Source organism: Terrapene carolina, unplaced genomic scaffold (genome assembly GCF_002925995.2).
Source record: "Terrapene carolina triunguis isolate 2854851 unplaced genomic scaffold, T_m_triunguis-2.0 Scaffold68, whole genome shotgun sequence".
NCBI classification, from domain to species: Eukaryota; Metazoa; Chordata; order Testudines; family Emydidae; genus Terrapene; species Terrapene triunguis.
Window position 1 is genome coordinate 70,213,607 of NW_020664419.1, and position 20,822 is coordinate 70,234,428.

The 20,822-nt window shown below is 37.7% G+C and overlaps 1 protein-coding gene across 1 annotated transcript in view; it reads left to right on the forward strand.

Annotated features, from left to right (window-relative positions):
- Window positions 1-20,822, forward strand: part of LRRIQ1 (leucine rich repeats and IQ motif containing 1) — a 151,874-nt gene that overhangs the window by 45,502 nt on the left and 85,550 nt on the right. The window contains exons 14-17 of the mRNA XM_029910868.1: window positions 6,642-6,818; window positions 13,928-14,410; window positions 16,861-17,071; window positions 18,826-18,945. Coding sequence (XP_029766728.1) covers window positions 6,642-6,818; window positions 13,928-14,410; window positions 16,861-17,071; window positions 18,826-18,945 — 991 coding nt within the window. The remainder of the gene's footprint in view (window positions 1-6,641; window positions 6,819-13,927; window positions 14,411-16,860; window positions 17,072-18,825; window positions 18,946-20,822) is intronic.

Sequence of the window (20,822 nt, forward strand, 5' to 3'; positions counted from 1 at the left end):
GTAAATTTACTTGCTTCAGTAAGCCTTATAGAGCTTCAACACCAGGAATATGCCAACCACCCTAAAATTATTTTAAAATCTCATCTTGCGCTTGTCAAGTTATAAATGGACACTTACAGCATAGTAAATGTATGTGAAAGGCAGTATTGTGGTGTTTTGGGAGTGTTTTTTGGAGGGAAGATTTGTTTCCCTGATACTTAGTATGGGTGTAAGGTGCTGAGTTAAAGTTGGATTCTGCCTGCTCCTGCCAATTTTTGGACTCGAGCACCTTGCCCTCCCTTTCCTTCCCTTCCAACTCTGAATTCCACTGCTTAAAAGGAGAACAGTTTTCACCACCACAGTTAAATTTGGGGCTGGGAGGAACCCTGGCTCATCCCAATACAAAAATTTGAGACTGGCTGCTGGATTCTGCAGTCCTTTTGTGTTCAGAGATTTATAACTTGGATGGGGGTGAGAGGGAATGAGTCTGGATAAAAAGAATTGGAAAAAGTTCATGACTTCAGCGTTTGTTTTATGGAGACATTCTGTTTCCTTCTGATTTCTTTCCTTCGCAGTGAAGGACTCTGAAGAGTCATTGAAGGTATAAGTGAGCAAGTAGCTATCTCTCTTCACTTGTAAAATTGTTGACACAAAGCATGCTTTCCCTACCCACAACTCTTTGGTCTTAGATACACTCCTGCAAACAAACTAGTATGACACTTCTAAATGAATGAAGTAGGAACAGTAGAGGGTATACTGTGAAAGAGAACTGTGATGTACATACATACATCTCTTTACAATAGCACTGATGGAGGGGAACTGCATAAAAATGGGCTGAATTCTGCACTGTTTATTTGAGGAAAATTCTTATTGATATCAATGGAAACTTTGCTCAAGCAAGGACCCCAAAATGTAGCCCAACATTTCTGGATTTTTAGTAAAATGCTGTATATTTTCATAAGTTTGCCAGAGTGTGGCAGTGGTTACTTCAAACTTATTCTCCCTTCTAATTAGCATTTTTTTCCCAACTCCAAATAAAATTAAAGAACATGTCTTAAAATGTTTTATAGCTTTATAAAGTTAAACACACAAATTAAGATGTTTTAGTAGAGTACTTACTGCTTCATAAAAAGAGTGAGCATTGGCCTGTTCTGGCACAGATGTTTGTCACTCAGATATTTCACAGCATACCTATCACTTCCTCTCTGTTCTCTTTCTGAAATGGTGTACAAATTTAAATTGTCAGGTTTACTAGGTTCCATCTCTTTGAGTTACTGCAATCCCTGTCATAATCTCAATAGAACACTTTTATGATATTTCCAGTGTGTGATTGCTGTGAAATGCTTCTTAAAAAGTAGTTTTCCTTTGACTAAACATTGAGAAAACAATATTTGATTATGGATTTTTGTATGCAATGGTATATAGGACATAAGAACGGCCGTACCGGGTCAGACCAAAGGTCCATCTAGCCCAGTATCCTGTCTACCGACAGTGGCCAATGCCAGGTGTCCCAGAGGGAGTGGACCTAACAGGCAATGATCAAGTGATCTCTCTCCTGCCATCCATCTCCATCCTCTGACAAACAGAGGCTAGGGACACCATTCCTTACCCATCCTGGCTAATAGCCATTAATGGACTTAACCACCATGAATTTATCCAGTTCTCTTTTAAACGCTGTTATAGTCCTAGCCTTCACAACCTCCTCAGGTAAGGAGTTCCACAAGTTGACTGTGCGCTGCGTGAAGAAGAAGTTCCTTGTATTTGTTTTAAACCTGCTGCCTATTAATTTCATTTGGTGACCCCTAGTTCTTGTATTATGGGAATAAGTAAATAACTTTTCCTTATCCACTTTCTCCACATCACTCATGATTTTATATACCTCTATCATATCCCCCCCTTAGTCTCCTCTTTTCCAAGCTGACGAGTCCTAGCCTCTTTAATCTCTCCTCATAGTTCTTCAGTTGTGGCTGAGATGTGCTTAGTGTAACAGTGTGGGGGAGAGAAGCGGACAAAGTATTAAATCTCAGGCTTCAGAAACTGAGCCAGTCTCGGGTGTAAAGCAGAGCAGCTTCAGGGACACTGAGGGCCATCCCAGCAGCTGAGGAATACGGGCAACCAACTGTGCACATTTTCCCTGCCCACATCCCCTAGACTGTGGGAGGGTTGTTAGGAAGCCTCTATAACAACTTTGTACTACCCAAGGATTATTCTATAGTTGGAAAATCTTTAAGGGGCTGGATCTGCCATCTTTCTGGCTGCTTTGTGGGATATGAAGCAGCCAGAGTGGGCACCAGGATCTGGCCCTATAATGTGGGGTGGTCTTTGCTTTCACTATATGCTTGATGCCTTTAATGGACTTCTTTGCCCAGGAGTTGTATCTCACTCCTTCATATGGGATTTTAAAACTGGCTGAAAACCCATTCCATAAATAAGCTGCATATTTTTTCTTGGGGTAGTCCAATAATATTCCATAAAACCTGTATTTTAATTTGGAGAAGGAGCCTTCTCAAGGTTACTACCTCCCTCTGTAGCATCTCCTGAAGCAGTGAGTCCTTGTTGATCCCTTTTCCTACCACCTTTTACCCCCATAACAGGAGAGGGCACTGTGTTGACCTCCCCCCCCACATCACCTACAGTGGTGTTTGTTTTTGCTCCCAATGCATGTACATTTTCCATAGTTAAATGTAAAGCACATCTTCGTTTTAAATCCGTGTTTTGAAAGTGAATGTCTATGAATGCCAGCTAGGTGTGCTGATAAGAAGTCACACACTCCAGCCAAAGTTCCTGGTCTATTGTAACCCAGGGTATTTGTCTCCTTTGCCATCCTCTGTCTATATTCTCTGTCATGCTTTAACCGTGCTACCTCACAATAATGTAGCATAAGCCTTTGCCATTAAGTCCTCGTACTTGAACAAGGAAATACAACTCTCTCGCAAATTATGCTCACATAACTGCAAAAGGTTGCTCTTAAAATTTTGAGGCACTTTCTCATCTTTTTTTTGCCCCCTTTCTCTGACGTTCCCTAAAGAGCCAAGTAAATAAATCGACAAACTCCCCCTTCCAAATCTTTCCCTTAATCTTTTTAGACAGATGATTCCTGAGCGGCCAGTCTGATCCTGCATCAGATCCAGAGTTCTTTCATTTAACTTTCTGGCCTGGTAGCTTCAAGAGAAAGATGGCAGGCCTGGAATCCAACTTTTGTCTTGTACATGATAGGGCAGAATAAACTATTGAGTCAATAAGCTGTCTCTATTACTCAACTTTTTAAGTGAGCCATTCAGTTGATTCAGAGAAGCTTTAGATTGACCAGAGTAATCTAAACTGTTCTTTCCAAATAAGGGCATCTAGTATTTATTTGGGAAAGTATTACTTATATAGAATAGCTCTAGGGATAGAAAAGAGATATTAAGCCCATTAAAAATGTCAGTATTCTGGGTTGAGATAACAAGGGAACTTTCAGATAAGTTATGAGTAATGTAGTTGATTATGATTTTGACTAGGAACATTTAAAAAAAAAATAAAAGAGCTTAGCAATTGGATCCTGGCCTGGCTTGTATTGTTTATCAAAAGTGATATCACAAGGCGGTGGAATATGTAGCAGTGTTTGAGGGTTTATTTTTTAAAATTATTTAAAAAATATATTATTGTCATTGATAAGCCCTTCTTGGAACCATAGATTGAAATATTTCTTAACTTCTTTTCTTCTTTGTTTTCCTGGTCTCTGAGACCAATCTTTCCAATCCACAGAAATATGCTGCTAGTAATGTTCTTGTGTTTTCCTACTTTTGCTGCCCACGAGCCATAGTCCCTCAAGTGCAGTACCACGTGACTGTATATAGTAACCTTCAGTATGATCATTTCAGTATCTGAGTAAACATTTACTTTGACATTCATTAACATTCATTTCTGTAATCATTTTTTTTGTACTTTTCTCAGTTCCTTGCATAACTTCAAGCCAGTTAAACACAAAACTTTATGCTTCGGTATTACCACAAGCTTCCCCAATGCAGTGACTTGCCATTTTTTTACTTTATTGGTGTGAGAAATTCAGGGTTTTTTTTGTTTTGTTTTTGTTTTTTGCATGTGGTATATAAAGAGAGAAAAATATATATGCATATTTTCTCCAGTAGGAGATCTTTTAGCAAACTTCAGGTTAGTATTCAAGTGGAAAAACATGTGTGCACGTTTTTGGAATTTGAAGCTTTCAAACAGTAGCAGAAGTAGCTGTAAATACATGTTTATATTATTTAATGCATACAGGTATTTACACTACTGTTAATTAATGCAAGTACTATTTAATATTCTTCAACATATGACATTTTAGTAAAGCTCACATTTACGTTTCCACTGTTTTTAATTTCTGATGTCTCATAGAACTAATTTCTTCCTCAGACATTACTCAGGAAAAAGAAATTACTTCTGAATTCCTATTAACTTTAAGAACTGATACCTCAGGTTCCTCTCTTAGATCATTTGACCCAATAGAGCTTTTATGATTGGACAAGAGATTCATTTATCTAAAGGATTTAAAGGCTGGGATAGTATAAAATATGGATTTGTTGAATACAGCATTAACTATAACTTCAGGCAATATGTTCCAATGAACTTTACGTAACCCCTTGATACCAACAAAGGAATTAGTTGTAAAATTTTCCAATCGGTTTCCTACTTTCATGTCCAGCCAGCGATAACACCAACAAAACTGAAGTACTAAGAAATTGCTTTTTAAAAATTAAACCCTGGGATCAGTCTGAGCGCTCCTAGGGGAATGTGTTTCACTGCAGTAATGATTAATAGAGCCTCTTAAGTGACAGAATATTCACCAGGAAGTTTTCACTAAATGAAATATTGACTCAGCCCTTCACCAGGAGAAACCCAGCTGGAAAAACTAGTGTTGAGATCCCATAGCTCGAAGATACACTACTTCCAGCATTAATCAACTTGATATGGCACTTTTTAAATGTATCATTATTCAACATTGGCTCTTCACTACAAGCTCAAGGCCAGTGTATCTAAAATGATCCTTTTATTTCAAGTATATTTTAGACAGTATTACATTTGCCATAAAAAGGAGGGCGGGGGGGGGGGAGGTGTAATCTTTATATCTGCATCAAATAGCACTGCTGTTGTAAAGACTTTTGCCAATCTATGTTTTGGATAATGTAACTCAGCCATAGAAATTTGCTCGGATTTGAAACTTGGCATATATGATCTCAGTTAAGTAACATTCTTTTCTTTAAATATGAGGGGTGGTCAAGGAATGCTTTGGTTCTGAAGGATTATGTAATGTAGTTTTAACTGATGGCAAAGGTGCCTATAGTGCAGAATAGGCTTTCTTTAATGTGTGTTGTTTAAATCTAAATAAAGGAAAAGCTAATTCAGACTTATTTAAAATTCTCTGCATTAAGATATACTACTTTACCAATTTAAGCTATTTTTTGTCATTTGATAACTTGAAAAAAATTTGAATTGAAAATAAGGAATATCGGACACAATACATATTGTATTGTCCTAAATAAATATTTAAAATACCATGAGGTTTAATTGGCGAATTAGACACACATAAAAAGTGTTCTTAACATCTGTGTGCCAGATTATCCCTTGCATGTGAAAGGGCTGCCCAGGAAATTCATTAGCCCTCCCCCCTCTGATTTCACTGGTACAACCTCCTTTCTTCCAGGATGGACTTTATACTATGAGAGGCATTGTTAATCCCATAGTCTATTAAGTCAGATGTTACACATTTCTGAATATTTTTTAAAATACATCTTTTAGAAAACTAAAAATGAATTCCAATAGCTATCTAAGGTGTTTTTTTTAAAGGGGGTGAATTAACCCAGTCCTGTTCTATTGAAGTCAGTGGGAGTTCCATTTAGATATATACAGAAGCAGGGACCTATTCTAGTGACTAGGATTGGAGCAGGAGCCATCCCTTAATTCTCATAAAAATGTGTGATTAACAGCACTAGGATTTGCAAGTTCCGTGCTATTTTCCTCTCATTCATAACTTGCAACACCCCTGCTGTTTCACATGGACTTTCCTGAGACTGTGAGTCAGGTTGAATTGTCTTGTTTTTGTTGTTTATACAAATGGAGAGTGAGATGAGATTGCAATGCCATTTTCGTTCGCGGTCTATGCAGTATTTGAATTTGTCTCCAAAAGTGTCAGGTCAGCCAGTGCTGCTTTATTTTATTGTTTGTTACTCCATCATGATCTAGTTTTCTGTATTGCCTTCTAATCAGTTGTTTAAAACAAACCACAAAAATATTTCAGGTACTCATGGAGTTATTAATGGTAATGGATGACATCTTGGCCCTTTTGAATCAGAAATTTTTGTCACTGACTTCAGTGTGGCCAGGATTTCACCCAGTGTCTATATACCTAAAAAGTATTAAGAATTGCTGCTAAGAAATGATTTCTTATGTTAATTTTGTGGTTTCCATAAGAGTAAATATTACTAGTAATAAAGAGTAAATAAATATCAAATAAGGTATAGTAATTTTATGTAAACATTTTCATGTATACCAAAATGTTTAGTAAAATAACATACTTAAAGGTCAATCTCTTTATGTAGTTGTGATGGGTATTTCTAGACTTTGGATTCTAAAATGCAAGTTTTTCCATAATGCTGATGATGGATTGTTTTCTCCTCTTTTAAAAGGTGTTCCCTACTTAAAATACTTCCTAGTTTGCAATTTCTTAATGCTGAAAACCTAAATTCTCCTGCAAAACTCTCAACTGAAAGAATCAAAGAGTCAAAACCAGGAAGCTTTTTGAAATTTTGTCAAGCCCAGATTGAAGAAATTAACTTAGTAAAAAAGAAGACCATTGAACAAGGGTAGATATCTGAAATCTTTTTATGCAAATATAATTATTTTCAAAAGCATGCTTTTTAAAATGTTATGTCTTTAGGATACTTCCTCATTGTTTTCCTGTATTTTATTTAAAATTTTGTCTGGGAATATAAATTACGTTAAGAATGAGAGTATATATTAGTAATTTTAAACAGAAAGAGCATTACAATGATGTTATAATTATCCTCAAAATAAGCTTACAAAGCCAGGTCAGAGTTAAGGTTAAATTTAAGAGATCCAAACATGTCAAGGCCTTCAAACAAGTTTAAGTCTATCCTCTAAGGGCCGATTCAATCAATACATTTTAGTATTTGTGGCCCAAGATTAGAATAAATTGATTTTTGTTAAAGGCACATTGAGGGTTTTTTCCATATTAGTTTTTCTTGGGTGTGTTGATAATACTCCAAATGATTGGAGGTACATAGGTAAAAGCTCAAAGTTTTTATAAGGGAAGACTGTGGTCTTCAAAGTCTCTCATACTTCCAGACTTGATGCTTGAGCAGCAGTCCTGTGGTAAATTTTTCTTAAATAAACGTATGGGATTGAGATTGTCTTGCAAGGAGATAATGTAGAAGTATGGAGAAAACATCTTCCCCAGAATAACTTTAAAAAAGATAACATAAAGCAGGTAATAATGAGGCAGGTAACTAATTAATTGGTCTTGGGCCAGCCAAAAGTTTCCTGTTTGATCATTATTAATTTAGTTCTGATACATACTCCAAGAAATGGATATATCAATTCAAATAATTCACTTGTCTAGCACTGAAATGTCAAGTCCTTTTAGAAACCAAGAAGCTGGTCACTCTGTGTGTGGGTGGGTGGGTGCGTGCGTGTGGGTGTATACGCTTGCATAAATAAAATGTACAGTGTTTGTTAACAGACATCCTCCTACTATATATGTTGCATAAACAGCTTTTTTTCAAATTTGTTACAAGTTTATTTTTGCACAGGTTTTTTTATGTTTGCTTTATTTTGATAAGGGATCTTATTGGAGCTTTTGTTGTGCTGATTAATCTCTGGAATCACTCAATGTTTTCATTCTGGGGCAACATCTACATTTCCGGGATGAGACCATCATGCATTGTCTGTAGTGATTGTCCTATTCCTTACTAGGGGTTACAGATTTTGTTAACATAAAATATTTGTGATATGAATTCTGAACTGCATATTATTACAATAAGGTATCTTAAAATATCCCATACAAAATATCTATTTGTTTTTTAGCTATTTATCGGAAACACGCTTTTGTGTATATTTCATAAAATTATACAGAAATCCGTGATCTGTGTTTCTCATTCCATTCATGAGTTCTTTGGTAACTTGCATAGGGATAGACTCTTCAGTTCAGGAAAGTACTCAAGCCTATGCTTAACTGTAAGTGGGTGAATATTTCCACTAAAGTTAATGAGCCTACCCATATGCTTGAAGTTAAGTGCTTGCTTAAGTGCTTTGCTGAAACAGGCCCAGATAAATCAGGAAACTATAAATCTTTCCAAGCCTTTCTGTGACATATTAGCACCTTTACATTAAGGACTGTAATAACTTCTTAATCCAGAAAATAACTCTTCTTAATGTTAGGTAGTCTCTGAAGGGCTTTAGATATCTACCATTTTATGGTTCACAAGGTCTAGTATTAAAGGTTCTTCACTCAAAACAAAACATTTTACCCATGTTTGTTAGATGTATTCTCTCATATCATGAGGTGTATCTGAGTTGTCTTGCTATATTTACAGATTATCATTCTAGTTTCCTATATGAGTAATTCTGTCATGCTAACTCTTCTTACACTGTGTGTTGAAGACTTGGGTGTGTTATTTTGCAGAGATATTCTCACTACTTCAAGTGCTTGCTCATGTCGATTCCAATTAGGTATGTGTGCACTGAGTGCATAGTAGCCAGAAGGTTTTTTTCCTAACAGTACTCCTGAGGTTGGCTCAGGTGCCCCCTGGTGTCACGCCTCTATGATGCCATATATAGGGCTCTGCCAACCCACCCCCACTTCAGTTCCTTCTTTCCACCTGTAACAGTTAGCCAGAACACTTGTTCTCTCTTGCTTCGGTAAGCTTTCTCCCTAATAGTCTTCAGACTATTTTTTCTGTAAATAGTTAGAACAGTAGTTAGTAGTTGTAGTTAGTTTAGTCATTATATAGTTAGAATTCCAGTAAGGAATTGTTCTGGTGGTACTCCCCATTCCACTCATCCACAAGGTGTTATTCAAGGTTTGGAGGGACAAAGCCTCGGTAATATTGATAGCTCCATGTCAGCACTGGTACACATCTCTTCTGAAGCTGTCAGTGGAAACTCCGATCACTCTACCACTTCTCCTGGACCTGATAACTCAGGACCACGGCCGTCTTCAGCACCCCAACTGTGAATCTCTCCACTTCATGGCTTGGAAGCTCCAGGGCTAAACCTGATGGAGCTTGCTTGCTCTGATCCAGATAGGGAAGTCCTCCTTGGCAGTAGGAAACCGTCTACTAAGGCCACCTATCTAGCCAAATGGAAGAGATTCACAATTTGGTCATTGCAGAAATGCATATCTTCTGCGCACTCGACAGTACCTTTTATCTTGGACTTCTGCACCTGAAGCTGTAAGGGCTTTCTGTGTCATCAATAAAAGTCCACTTGGCTACCATTTCCGCCTCTCACCCAGGTGTGGTGGGCCAGTCGGTCTTCGCCAACCCAATAGTTGGATGCTTCCTTAAAGGACTTGAGAGGCTATACCCTCAAGTACAACAACCGATCCCGGCCTGGTTCTTTCCAGAGTATCGGGCCCCTCTTTGAGCGACTAGCAACATTTTCTTTGCTTTGTCTCGTGAAAGGGAATATTTCTGGTAGCAATAACATTTGCCAGGAGAGTATCCAAGATTAAGGCTCTAACATCTGAACCTCCTTACACAATCTTCTATAAGGACAAGGTTCAGCTTCGGCCACACCCAGCCTTCCTACCAAAGGTCGTCTCCAGTTTCACTTTAATCAGGACATTTTTCTTACAATCTTTTATCCCAAGCCACATGCAAACAGCCGAGAACAAAGACTTCACTCTTTGGGTGTTCGCTGGGCGTTAGCCTTCTATATTGAACGGATGAAGCAGTTTTGAAAATCTACTCAACTATTCATCAAAGTAGCAGACAGAATGAAGGGGCTCCCAGTCTCTTCTCAAAGAATTTCTTCATGGATTACCTCAAGTATCTGAACATGCTACGATCTGGCGAAAGTACCTGCCCCCATGCTGACAGCATACTTCATGAGGGTGCAGGCTTCTTCAGTGGCATTCCTGGCCCAGGTCCCAACCCAGGAAATTTGCAGGGCTGCAATGTGGTCCTCAATCCACACCTTTCCCTTGCATTATGCCATTACTCAGCAGACTAGAGACAATGCAGCCTTTGGCAGAGCGGTGTTTCAATCAGCAAACCCATGAGCTCTGACCCCACCTCTGAGTTCCTGCTTGGGAGTCACCTAATTGGAATTGACATGAGCGAGCACTCGAAGAAGAAAAAATGGTTACCTACTTTTTGTAACTGTCCTTTGAGATGTGTTACTCATGTCCATTCCAAGACCCACCTGCCTACCCCTCTGTCGGAGCAAGGCCAGCAAGAAGGAACTGAAGTGGTGGCGAGTCAGCAGGGCCCTATATACGGCGCCATGGAGGTGCAACTCCAGGGGGCACCTAAGCTGACCCGACGGGTACTGCTAGCAGAAAAACCTTCCGGCTACTGTGCACATGACGTGCACACACCTAATTGGAATGGACATGAGCAACACATCTTGAAGAACAACAGTTACGAAAGGTAGGTAACCATTTTTTTCTATACATGATAGTCAGTATATCCTAAATGGAGTGTTTATCCTCTTCTGTTTCAAATTATATGCATGTATTATGTGGGCTTGCAGTGGAAGAATCACCTCATCAAGAGTCAACTTTGTCCTACCTTAACCACCTTTTAAACTAGTAACACCTTCCTTCTTTACTGCGTAAGTTCAGTATTGGAAGGGTTTTTTTTTACCATTATCTGTAGCAAACTCTGCAGATGAGGCCTGTAGAAGGTCCATTTAGTTTGTGTTTACAGTTCATTTTGTCTGACCGTTCCTGGGTTCTAGGTCATACTGCCCTGATTACTTTTCAGGGCTATAGTATTTAGATGTATTCTTATTTTGTGTGTCCAGGTTTCTCTCTGGTTTCCAGAACGTGTTCACACTGCATGCTCTTATTCTTACAGCACACAGTAAGAGTTTTCACATCTCCATAGCCAGCTGTATTTTTAATTGTGATTCTTGACTTCGGTTTTGCAGATGAAGCACTGATGCTTCCTCACCACTTTACCACTTGAAGCACTGTCTCCTTGCTAAAAATTTTGCCCACTACTTATTTACCATGTAGAGAACTTTATAGTGTCCTCAACTGTGGATCTATAACTGGTACCTCAATAAGCAAATCACTTTCCTGCAAAGTGACTACAGACACTTAGGACTGCTCCAGCCCTCAATAAGGATGGGAAATATCAATTGCTGGTGTATTGGGGAAGGATACAACAAAATTCTAAAGCTATGGCAGTTCCTGCCATAATATAGCACTATGCACCCAGAATTTTGGATATATTTGAGAAGAGCGATTACAAGTAGATAATTCTCATATCCAAATTTTGTTTCACAATTAATCTTTAGTTTAACTATCTTCTGTTGTCAATGATATCTGAAGATCCTTTAAAAATTTGACCCTTAGTAATTTTTAAATTTAAACTTGTAAATTGGAAATAGATGAAACAACTCTTATGAAATTTGGTTTAAAGAAGTATTCACTTGGGTTACAACCCTGTATGTTATATTTTTTTGGCCCAAAGCACATTTTATGGATGATTTAAAAACCATTGAAAAGTGCACTTAAAAAAACACACACAAAAACTCCTAAACAAAATATACCTACATAAGCCTAAACAGCACAGCTATTATACTTACATACTGCGATACTTTTTCCAAGTTGACTGACTTAATGTAACGTTGAATAAGAACAGACTGAAAAAAGAGCAAGCTTCTTGTCTGTTTCACATCTCACTAAGTTATGAGCCCCTGTAGGTACGACCTCAGCTATGTAATCTGCCAAAAGTAATCACTGGTTGGTTCTCTAATCCATGTTTCATATACCACTGCTGCTCAAATAAATTGTCTGTGCAGTTTCTGCTTTCGAATGTCTTGTTTTTACCATGCTTAAGAATTATGTTTTTTAAAAATTAAATTTCTGTATTCTAATAATGCCTGCCATGTAATCTTTTGACACTTACTAATAAATAGCTATATTAAGAAATACAACACTTCAGTTTCAGTAATAGATACTGATGGAAGTTGAAAACCTTATAAATAGTAACTATTTAAAATAGTGAAAATGACAGGCAAGCTCTGTTATGGGAATGTGAAAGAAGAAATATAAACAGTAAACTCTTTTATGTATCTGTAAGGGACTTTTGTACTTTGTAGTTGAATAATAATGATACTTCTATGTGTTTCCTCTATGCAGAATTATTTTACTACACAATTACAAACAGAATCTAATGTAATGTCTGAGTGTACAGTCTGCATATACTGTTTGTCACAACTCATATTTCTTTTAAACACAGAATTGTGTAATAATTCTTTATTAAAGCAACATACGCTGAATACTGAAACCAGCTATAATTTAGGTTCAGGAAAGTAAGTCATTCTACACTATCAGATGGCATGGTGCATTATTAGTGTTTATATTGCCAGCATTGGTGAAAGGGTGCTTTTAAATATGTACTTGTAGGGTAAAGATCCAGATAAGAATAAGACATTTTTGCCAGAGCATTACTAATGCCTACATGTATTTTTGCAAAATTGCCATCTAGCATGTTAGGCAAAGTCTTTGCTGGCTTGTCAATAATAATAGTAGTAGTAGTAAAGTCCATTTGTTTCTGGCTGACATCTGGTGACATCATAGCAGAATTTTCGGAAGCCTTTTCAATCTATCGCTAACTTCACACACACAGCAGCTGAACTCCTAGCGATCTGCTGCAAATCTTCTATCCATCTTCTCATTGGTGTGTTCTTTACTATAATGATCCATCACTATTGCTTTCATGATAATCTGTTCGAGGATATTTTCATGTCTGTGTTGATTTGATCACAAAATATAAGTTTTCACCTGTTGATTTCCAAGAGCCAAATCCATTTCTCTCTGATAATATTTTGAATGTAAGTGCTTTTCTTCTTTTCTGTCCAGGAGATGCACAAGAGTCTTCACCAGTACCACATCTCAAAGGCTTCAATTTTCTTTTTGTCTGCAGCATTAGTTTCCCAGGATTCATATCCATAAGTAACTAAAGTTCACCAGTTGAACTTCCATGCACTTTGAGATGCGAGTTTTCCCACACTTTCATATAAAGACCATGGCTGAGTGATCCATCTCTAATCATCTTTTGATTTCTTTGGAGCAGCCTCCTTGGTTGGATATGTATGATCCCCAGATAATGAAATTGTAGCATTTCTCCATTTTTAATAGTCTTTTTAGACTTTATTCTCTTTTAGACCCTCACTAGATATTGAGGCTTGTTGGTTGGCGTCTGTGTTTTGTTATGTTCTACTCTAGATTCAGACATATTTAGTACCATCTTTACTTTGTCTTGCTTAGTTCCTATTTTACAATAGATTCATAAGGTTATTGGTGTATAAAATAAAATAGACTCAAATCCTCCAGAATTTTCTGCACTATATGCTCCTAACCGCACTAAAATTTGCAGTGAAATAGATACCCCTGTACGTATTTCAAACCCAAAGTCTGAACACCAAGAAAAAATAATTTTCTAATGAAGCTACTGGTACAGTAAAATAAGCAAACTAATGTGTGTTAGTGTATTCAAAATATTGGAAAAATAAAGAGGGGAAAAGAAACAATTTCAGAATATTATAAATTGGCAATTAAAGCAAGAGTCATTTAGTACTCAGTGTTCACAATGTTATGTGTGTGCTAAACTCATCCAATACGTGGTTTATGTACATTAGAAAATAAAGGCATGGTTGTTTTAAAAATATAATTCCAATTGTCTAAAATAAATGTAATTGCATTTTTATCTTTCTTCAGAAATGCTTCTTCCTTGGATGCTGCACAGAGTCAGTGCTGGTATTTTAAGGAGCTGATGAAACTTAGTAATGAACACCGATATGCACATGAATATGGAGACCTAAACATTGCTGACAGAGACGAACCAGAAGCACAGCAAGATCATTTGAAGCAAACAGCCACCGACAGGCTACAGCAAAATAACCTCTTTATCGCTGGTGCAAAGGAAAATAAGCAGGGCTTGTTGAATCCTTCTGAAAGATGGATTACTACAAGCCACATTCAGCCTATGTTCATTAACTCCTCCGTACCTGTGCCTCAAAAAAAAAGTAATCAAGAGCACAAAATAAAGAAGAAAAGTACTGAATGTTGCATCAGTCACAAAGGGGAGAGCAAAGATAACCGTAAAATATCAACCCCAACTACAAGAAATACATTGAGAGAGACAGTTATTGCAAGTAATGAGGGAGAGAATCTCCAGCATGTTGAGAACAGTGTGGAAAAGTAAGATATAAATGTCAAATATTTGCCATAAAAACCCAGTTCCATTTCTGCATAATCGTAATGTGAAAAGTTAGTTTTCAAAATAGTTTCCAGTGGGATACAAACTTACAACAATTACGTTCTATTAAGGGCTTGTCTACACAGCAAGTTACCGTGCTGTGAATCTACGGCGCACTAGCTTGCCATGCAGTAGCATCCTATGTGGACACTGCTACACACAGTGAAAGTCCTGGAGTGTGACTTAGCATTCTTCTACTTCAAAACGCAGTATGCTATATATAACACACTGGCTTGCTGTGCAGTCACTTGCCATGTAGACAAACCCTTTGTCTTTTCTGTTCACCTCCTATGGACTTTTTAATAAGTTTTAACTCTTATCATCTCCTAATCATGGTTAAAATTCATATCCCTTATGCATGACAGTTCTGTGGTATTTTGTCGGTGATTGCATTTTAACAATATTTTTAAAATGTATTCTAATTGAAAACTGCGTGAAAGTAAGGAGAAAATTTAAAAATGCGACTTCTATCTAACTTTTCCTTTCTTGGTACTAAATACATGAACCCTCTGCCTAATTGTATAAAACAAGAAGAAACAATAGTCCAGAGGTTTTTTACCACTGTTAGTAAGATTTTTTTGTTCTGTAACTTTCATTAGGGCTCAGTCCTAATCTGTGCTGAGTTTACAGTTGAGAAAGTGGGAGGGGAAGGTGCTGTTAAAGCTACTTCTCCATTTTCCTGACCCTGGGCCAATCACATGCAGCTGTGCTGACTGAAGAGCCAACTATCTGTCCTGTTCTTGGCATTCCCAACATGCCTCTTTCCGTTCTGTACAAAAGGGGTTGGGGAGCATAGAGCCAACTACACTGGATTTGTGCCACCTAAGGATTCTCCTGTGTGAAGTGCAATGCTCTGTTGCCATTTAGGGCAGATTTCTAGCTGCTTTGTACTGATTCAGGCTACGCAGGCAGAACTGGAGGTGAAGATTTGGTCCTATGTACATAAGAGTTCAGATAGGACAAGGTGTCCAGTTTCAAAAATACACTGTACATAGAAGCCTGGGGTACATTGTGAGGGGCAACACTGAAAGGTATGTTCCTTCAGTTTCCTTAGAAGTACAATATGCAGACAGCATTCCCTGTGTTTTGGGGTTTTTCCTTTTTTTTTTTTTTTGTTTGGTTGTACTTGGGAATTGATTAATTTATTATGAATGTATTTCTTGAGAAGGACTGCAGGATACATAATGAACTCCAGTGGAAATGAGCGGGAGCATAGTAGCCCATTATGAAACCTGAGTGTTTTTGAAAATCTAAATCCTTTTCTAAACATTGCATTTAAAGTATTTTAGTTACTCTTCTAATATAAATATTCCAGGAATTCTGCTCTTGGAAAGCCATCCACTTAACTGTGAGTTGCACCCAGTGGTGCTGGAATATTTTTTATAATGGAGGTGCTGAAAGCTATTGGGCAAAATTGTAAACTAAACTACTTAAAATCAGGGGTGCTACTGCACCCCCAGCATCCCTACTTTCCCCACCCCTGGTTGCGCTTGCTCATCAGTACTTAAGCAAGGTTTTAAAACATACTTTTTATGGTGAAATCAATTATTTTTAAAATTTCCCTAAGTATTTTCTTAGAAGTTCAGATTTTTAAAAAGCCACATATTTTCTATTTAATATTTACTTATCTCTGAGTTAACTTGTTGACTTCAAAATATTCCTGTGGGAGGCTGTGACTTGTTTCGGAGTATCTGCTTCACTGTAAGCTGCTTCGCATTTTAAGCAGCTACACCTAAATAAGAAGAGAAAACAAAAAAATATAGAAATGTGGGGTGTTTCTCAATTCTTCTGTCCTTTCATTGGTTTGTTGATATAAGAGATGCAAGGGTTTTTTTTCTAAAATTTTGAGATAACAACTTAGAACTGCCATCAGACATTAACTTCTCTATAAAAATTTTATCTGCAGATCACTGTAGGGAGAATGTGCCTTGATTTCTTGAATTCCCCAAACCTTTAGAAAGCACCAACCATTTGACAGATCTGAATATTCTGATTATAATATAATCAAGATTGTTTTACAGCATTTAAATTAATAACTGTACTTTTAAAACAATAAGCAAAATGGAACTTGAACAATACTTTAACCACTAGGATTATACCACTATGAAATTATAAACTATATTATGATTGCATAAGGGTAACTCCATGGCACCCCATACATAACTGTTTTAAATCATTGTGTAGATTTAAAAGCATCCCTACTGTATTACTCTCTTGAATAGTCTTGTTGTTTAAAAAGTAAAAATAGGTAGAAGGTGGAAATGCATTTTCCAAGAGTCTCTCAACCATTGTGTGTGGATGAACACATGTATGCATATCTAATGGGGAACGTCTTTACAGTTACTGGTAGAGCCTTCAGTTGCATAAACCTTTCTTTTTTTGGTGTTCATAGCTTGGCAGCTACACTAATCCAGTCATATTGGCGAGGCTACATAATTCACAGAGATATTCATTTCTGTGCTAGACTACATATGGCAGCAACGGAGATCCAGTGTGCTTGGCGGAAGTACCTTGCCAGGAGAAACGCTGTCTACTGCAAAAAAGAAAGCAATGAACTCACAGACGCTATAGAACAGAAGCATAAAGCTGCTGCCCTTATTCAGGTTGGTTTGCTACAGTGTTCTCTTTATTTGTTACAGTTAGACTTAGTAAGGAATGATTTGATTAATTAGCTGTATTTATAAGTAATGTTCATTCTGTTTTTTTCTTGAACCAAACAGATGATTCTAGCAGAAAACCCTTTTGTTTAATAAAATCCTGCATAAGCATCAAAAGTTTTTGTCTTTTACAAAATATTAGTTTGATTTTAATTTTACTGTGGTGACAGAGGTAAATAATGCCATGTACCCTGTATATTCTTAGTTTCAAAATCTTTCTAGTCCTTTTTAAATTAAAGGGACACTGCCAGAATTTTTGGCCTTACATAAACCTATCTTGAAAGTTATTCCATATTGTGTTTGTTGGATGAAAACATCAAAGGTACCTAAGTGATTTAGGATCTTTTCTCATTTTCAAAAATACCTTAGGCACTTTGAAGCCTAAATCTTATTTAAATGTCAATAGGATTTAATCTACTAAGTATCCTAAGCTACTTTAGAAAATTTTACTGCTTGCCTCATGGATTTCATCACATTGTGGCATCTGTTCAACAGAACTTGTCTTCTGGGAATGTAGAATGGGTATCAGAAAAGGACCAGCATTATGGGGAAATGCTGGCTTTTCCTTCTCTCTGAATTCTAGAAATGAGCTCTCCAAGCACAGGACACTTACCCATGAGGATGCCCTTTCCTGCCACCTGTGCTCTGGAAGAGTTGAGGATATAACCCAATATACAAGTTTTTAATCCAGCCAGTCATAAGTGCTACGGTATGCCTGATTTAACTTTAATTGTATGTTCCTAGTAGTTACAGGCCAACAGAGTAACCAGTAGGAAAGCAGATCTTCAGTCTCAGCATTTCATTATGTTTATGATAAATCATTAGTTTGTGGCAGCACATTGCAAATGATAAGGCAAAGCAGATACAGGGCTATTATTTGCACATAATTTTTGAGAAGGAGGAGGAAATGTCAATATCCTCTCATTTATACAGTGTAGAATATTCTCAGTGAGCAAGGAAAATTGCTATCCAAGTTCTAACACTGTCTACCATAAAACAGGAATTTCCCTTTAAAACCATGATCCATAAAACTACAGTTATAAAAATAATATTCCCGTGTATAATGTGCCTTTTATCCTAAAGTATCCAGTATGTCTTTGCACATGTTCCTAATGTCTTGCATCATTTTCAGGTATTTAAGTGCTCATTTTTTTGCTGTATGTTCTTTTTTACCTAGATGATGATGATGATGATGATAATAATAAAAAACCTCTTTCTTAAAAAATGTAGAGTAGACGGTGACTGAAGATGTGGTTGACTGGTTTAGGTTAATGAGATGACAACAAGAATTGCCACTTGTAACCACTGGAAATTTGGTATAAGTGTGTTTTTATTTTTGTTCTCAGTAATTTGAAAGTGAACACTCAACTTTTTCTTATATCTTCTTCCCCCTCTGCTTAGAATAGGCCCTGTAGGAATTGTCAAATAATTAATTAGTTGACCTAGGTTTGTAGTTGAGGGAGTTTCAAGATTCCATTCTGCTTACTTGAGGAAAACCTCTTGAGTATTCTGAGCTTTAGACATATGCTGGCATTTAATTTGTCTTGTAGTTTTAAATGTCACATAAAGTTCAAAAAACAGATCATTGAGCTATTAAACCAAGGTCTAAGATGTTTTATCTTCCTAATGGGATAACATAGAGAATCTGGATTTGGGTTTGATCTATGGCCTTGTATAACATGCTTTAAATTTTTGTTTAGGCATTTTGGAAGGGTTTCCTCTTGCGGAAGAAACTAGCCAGTGCTCTTGCAGCTGTTAAAAGTGATGAAGTGGAGGATGACTATGAAGAAGTAAATGTGGATGATTTTACATTTGATGAAGTAAGCGCAGTTGTTAACATAAAAGTTCACCTAAAACAGCAGCAACCGTACCTACATTAGAACTGTATGTTGGATGTCTTAGATAACCCAAGAGAGCAAGAGAGAGTTACATTTTGTGTATATAATTAATTTAAATGTACTTTTTATGGATTATTGGCTTCCTGGTCGCATTGATGTTCCCCAGTGCTACTATGCTATTAATGACACACCTCATCTATATGGAATCTCATCTATTTCTAGAGCCTGAAGGCAAATAAATGGATCGTGCAAGTGGCTGTTTTTGTCCAAAAGCGTGCAGTTCTGTAACCCCTTTAATAATATTTTATACCCTATGGGATATAAGGTACAATGTAGTTTCAAAAATATTACAAAACCATAATTTTTGGAGAAAATAAGGATTGGCCTTGACCCTCACGACTGGTCCCCAGGAACTCCAGTGTCCCCAGTAGGTGTGATGTCATTAGCATAGTGATCAGTAGGGTCATTTGACAGATTGGGAGCTATGACACTGATGGATGCAAACTTCTAAAAGAAAAACATATTTGGGAAAATATATCTGCTAATTAACATTGAGGGATAACAAAATAAATAAACAAACCACCACCATCAACAACCGGAGGTGGAGAATGCTGAATTGTTTAGTAGCTATCTCACCTCTGTCTTTTGGAAAATGACTAGGAGGATCAGGGTTCTTAATGCAAGAGTAGTTAATGAAAGGGATAGTGAAATTGGGAAGGAAAAGGCTAAAGTAGCAGTGATCCAGAACATCCAGCTGCAGTACTACAGGAACTATTAGAATCATTGTCAATATTGGCAGTTCAGGGAGGGTAAGTGAAGTTTTAGAGGACTGAACTTGAGCAAAAATATTCATTTTTAAGAGATGACAAAGATCACCAAAGGAATTACAGAGCAATAAAGCAAAGTTCAAAACCCGGTAAATTGATATATAAAACATGTAGGCAATGCTCTACTGCATCAAGGGAATCAAGCAACTGCCAACAGCCAAATCTTTTCAGTAAGCATGGAAAAGGAGCCTTACACAGCATCATCTTCACTTTCCTGCAAAACAACAGAAACTCCTCTTTACAAATACTTGCACAATTGGGGCTCTGTTTTTTGGAAACAGTTGGCAGAATAGACTCCAGCAAGGATTTAATTGTTGCTCAGAGCCAGTCAGAGGGTCATTTCAGGAGAGAATTAACCCAGTGTGAATTAAATACTACACAGTACAGTCCACCATTTCTGGAAACTGGATGGTCTCTCCAAAACTGAGTATCTGTAGGAGCAATTCTGGATGAAGAAAGTTACTCACCTATAATTGGAGCTCTCTGAGTTCTCTGCACATCCTCATTCACTCACCCTGCTTTCCTTGTCATGATTTCAAATACAAGAAAGGAACTCATCGTGGCTGGCGCCATGGAACCTTATATGGCTTTGTCATGGACATTTGGATACGGGTGAGCATGGGTGCTTGCAATAGTCCTGTGTTAAAATCCCACCATAACTTCAAAAGGGAGGTTGAGATGACCTACTTCTAATGTGGTTAACCCCTACTTGGCTGGAGATGACATGTTCCTAGGGCTCATAAAATACTTCTTAACATCAAATATTTTTGCCTTTGCGGTGTACCAAAACAGGACTGTACCAGTATCTGGTGACCTGAGGCAGGGCCGGCTCTGGCTTTTTTGCCGCCCTAGGCAAAAAAGCCACCCGCCGCCCCCAACCTCACCCCCCCTAGCGCGGCAGGGGAGGGCGCCGAGCCCGGCCGCGGGCCCGCAATCCCCGACCGGCCGGAGCGCCGGGGAGAGGGCGGCGAGCCCAGCCGGGGCTCTCCGCTCTCCCCGGCGGCCTGAGCGCCGGGGGGAGGGCGGCGAGCC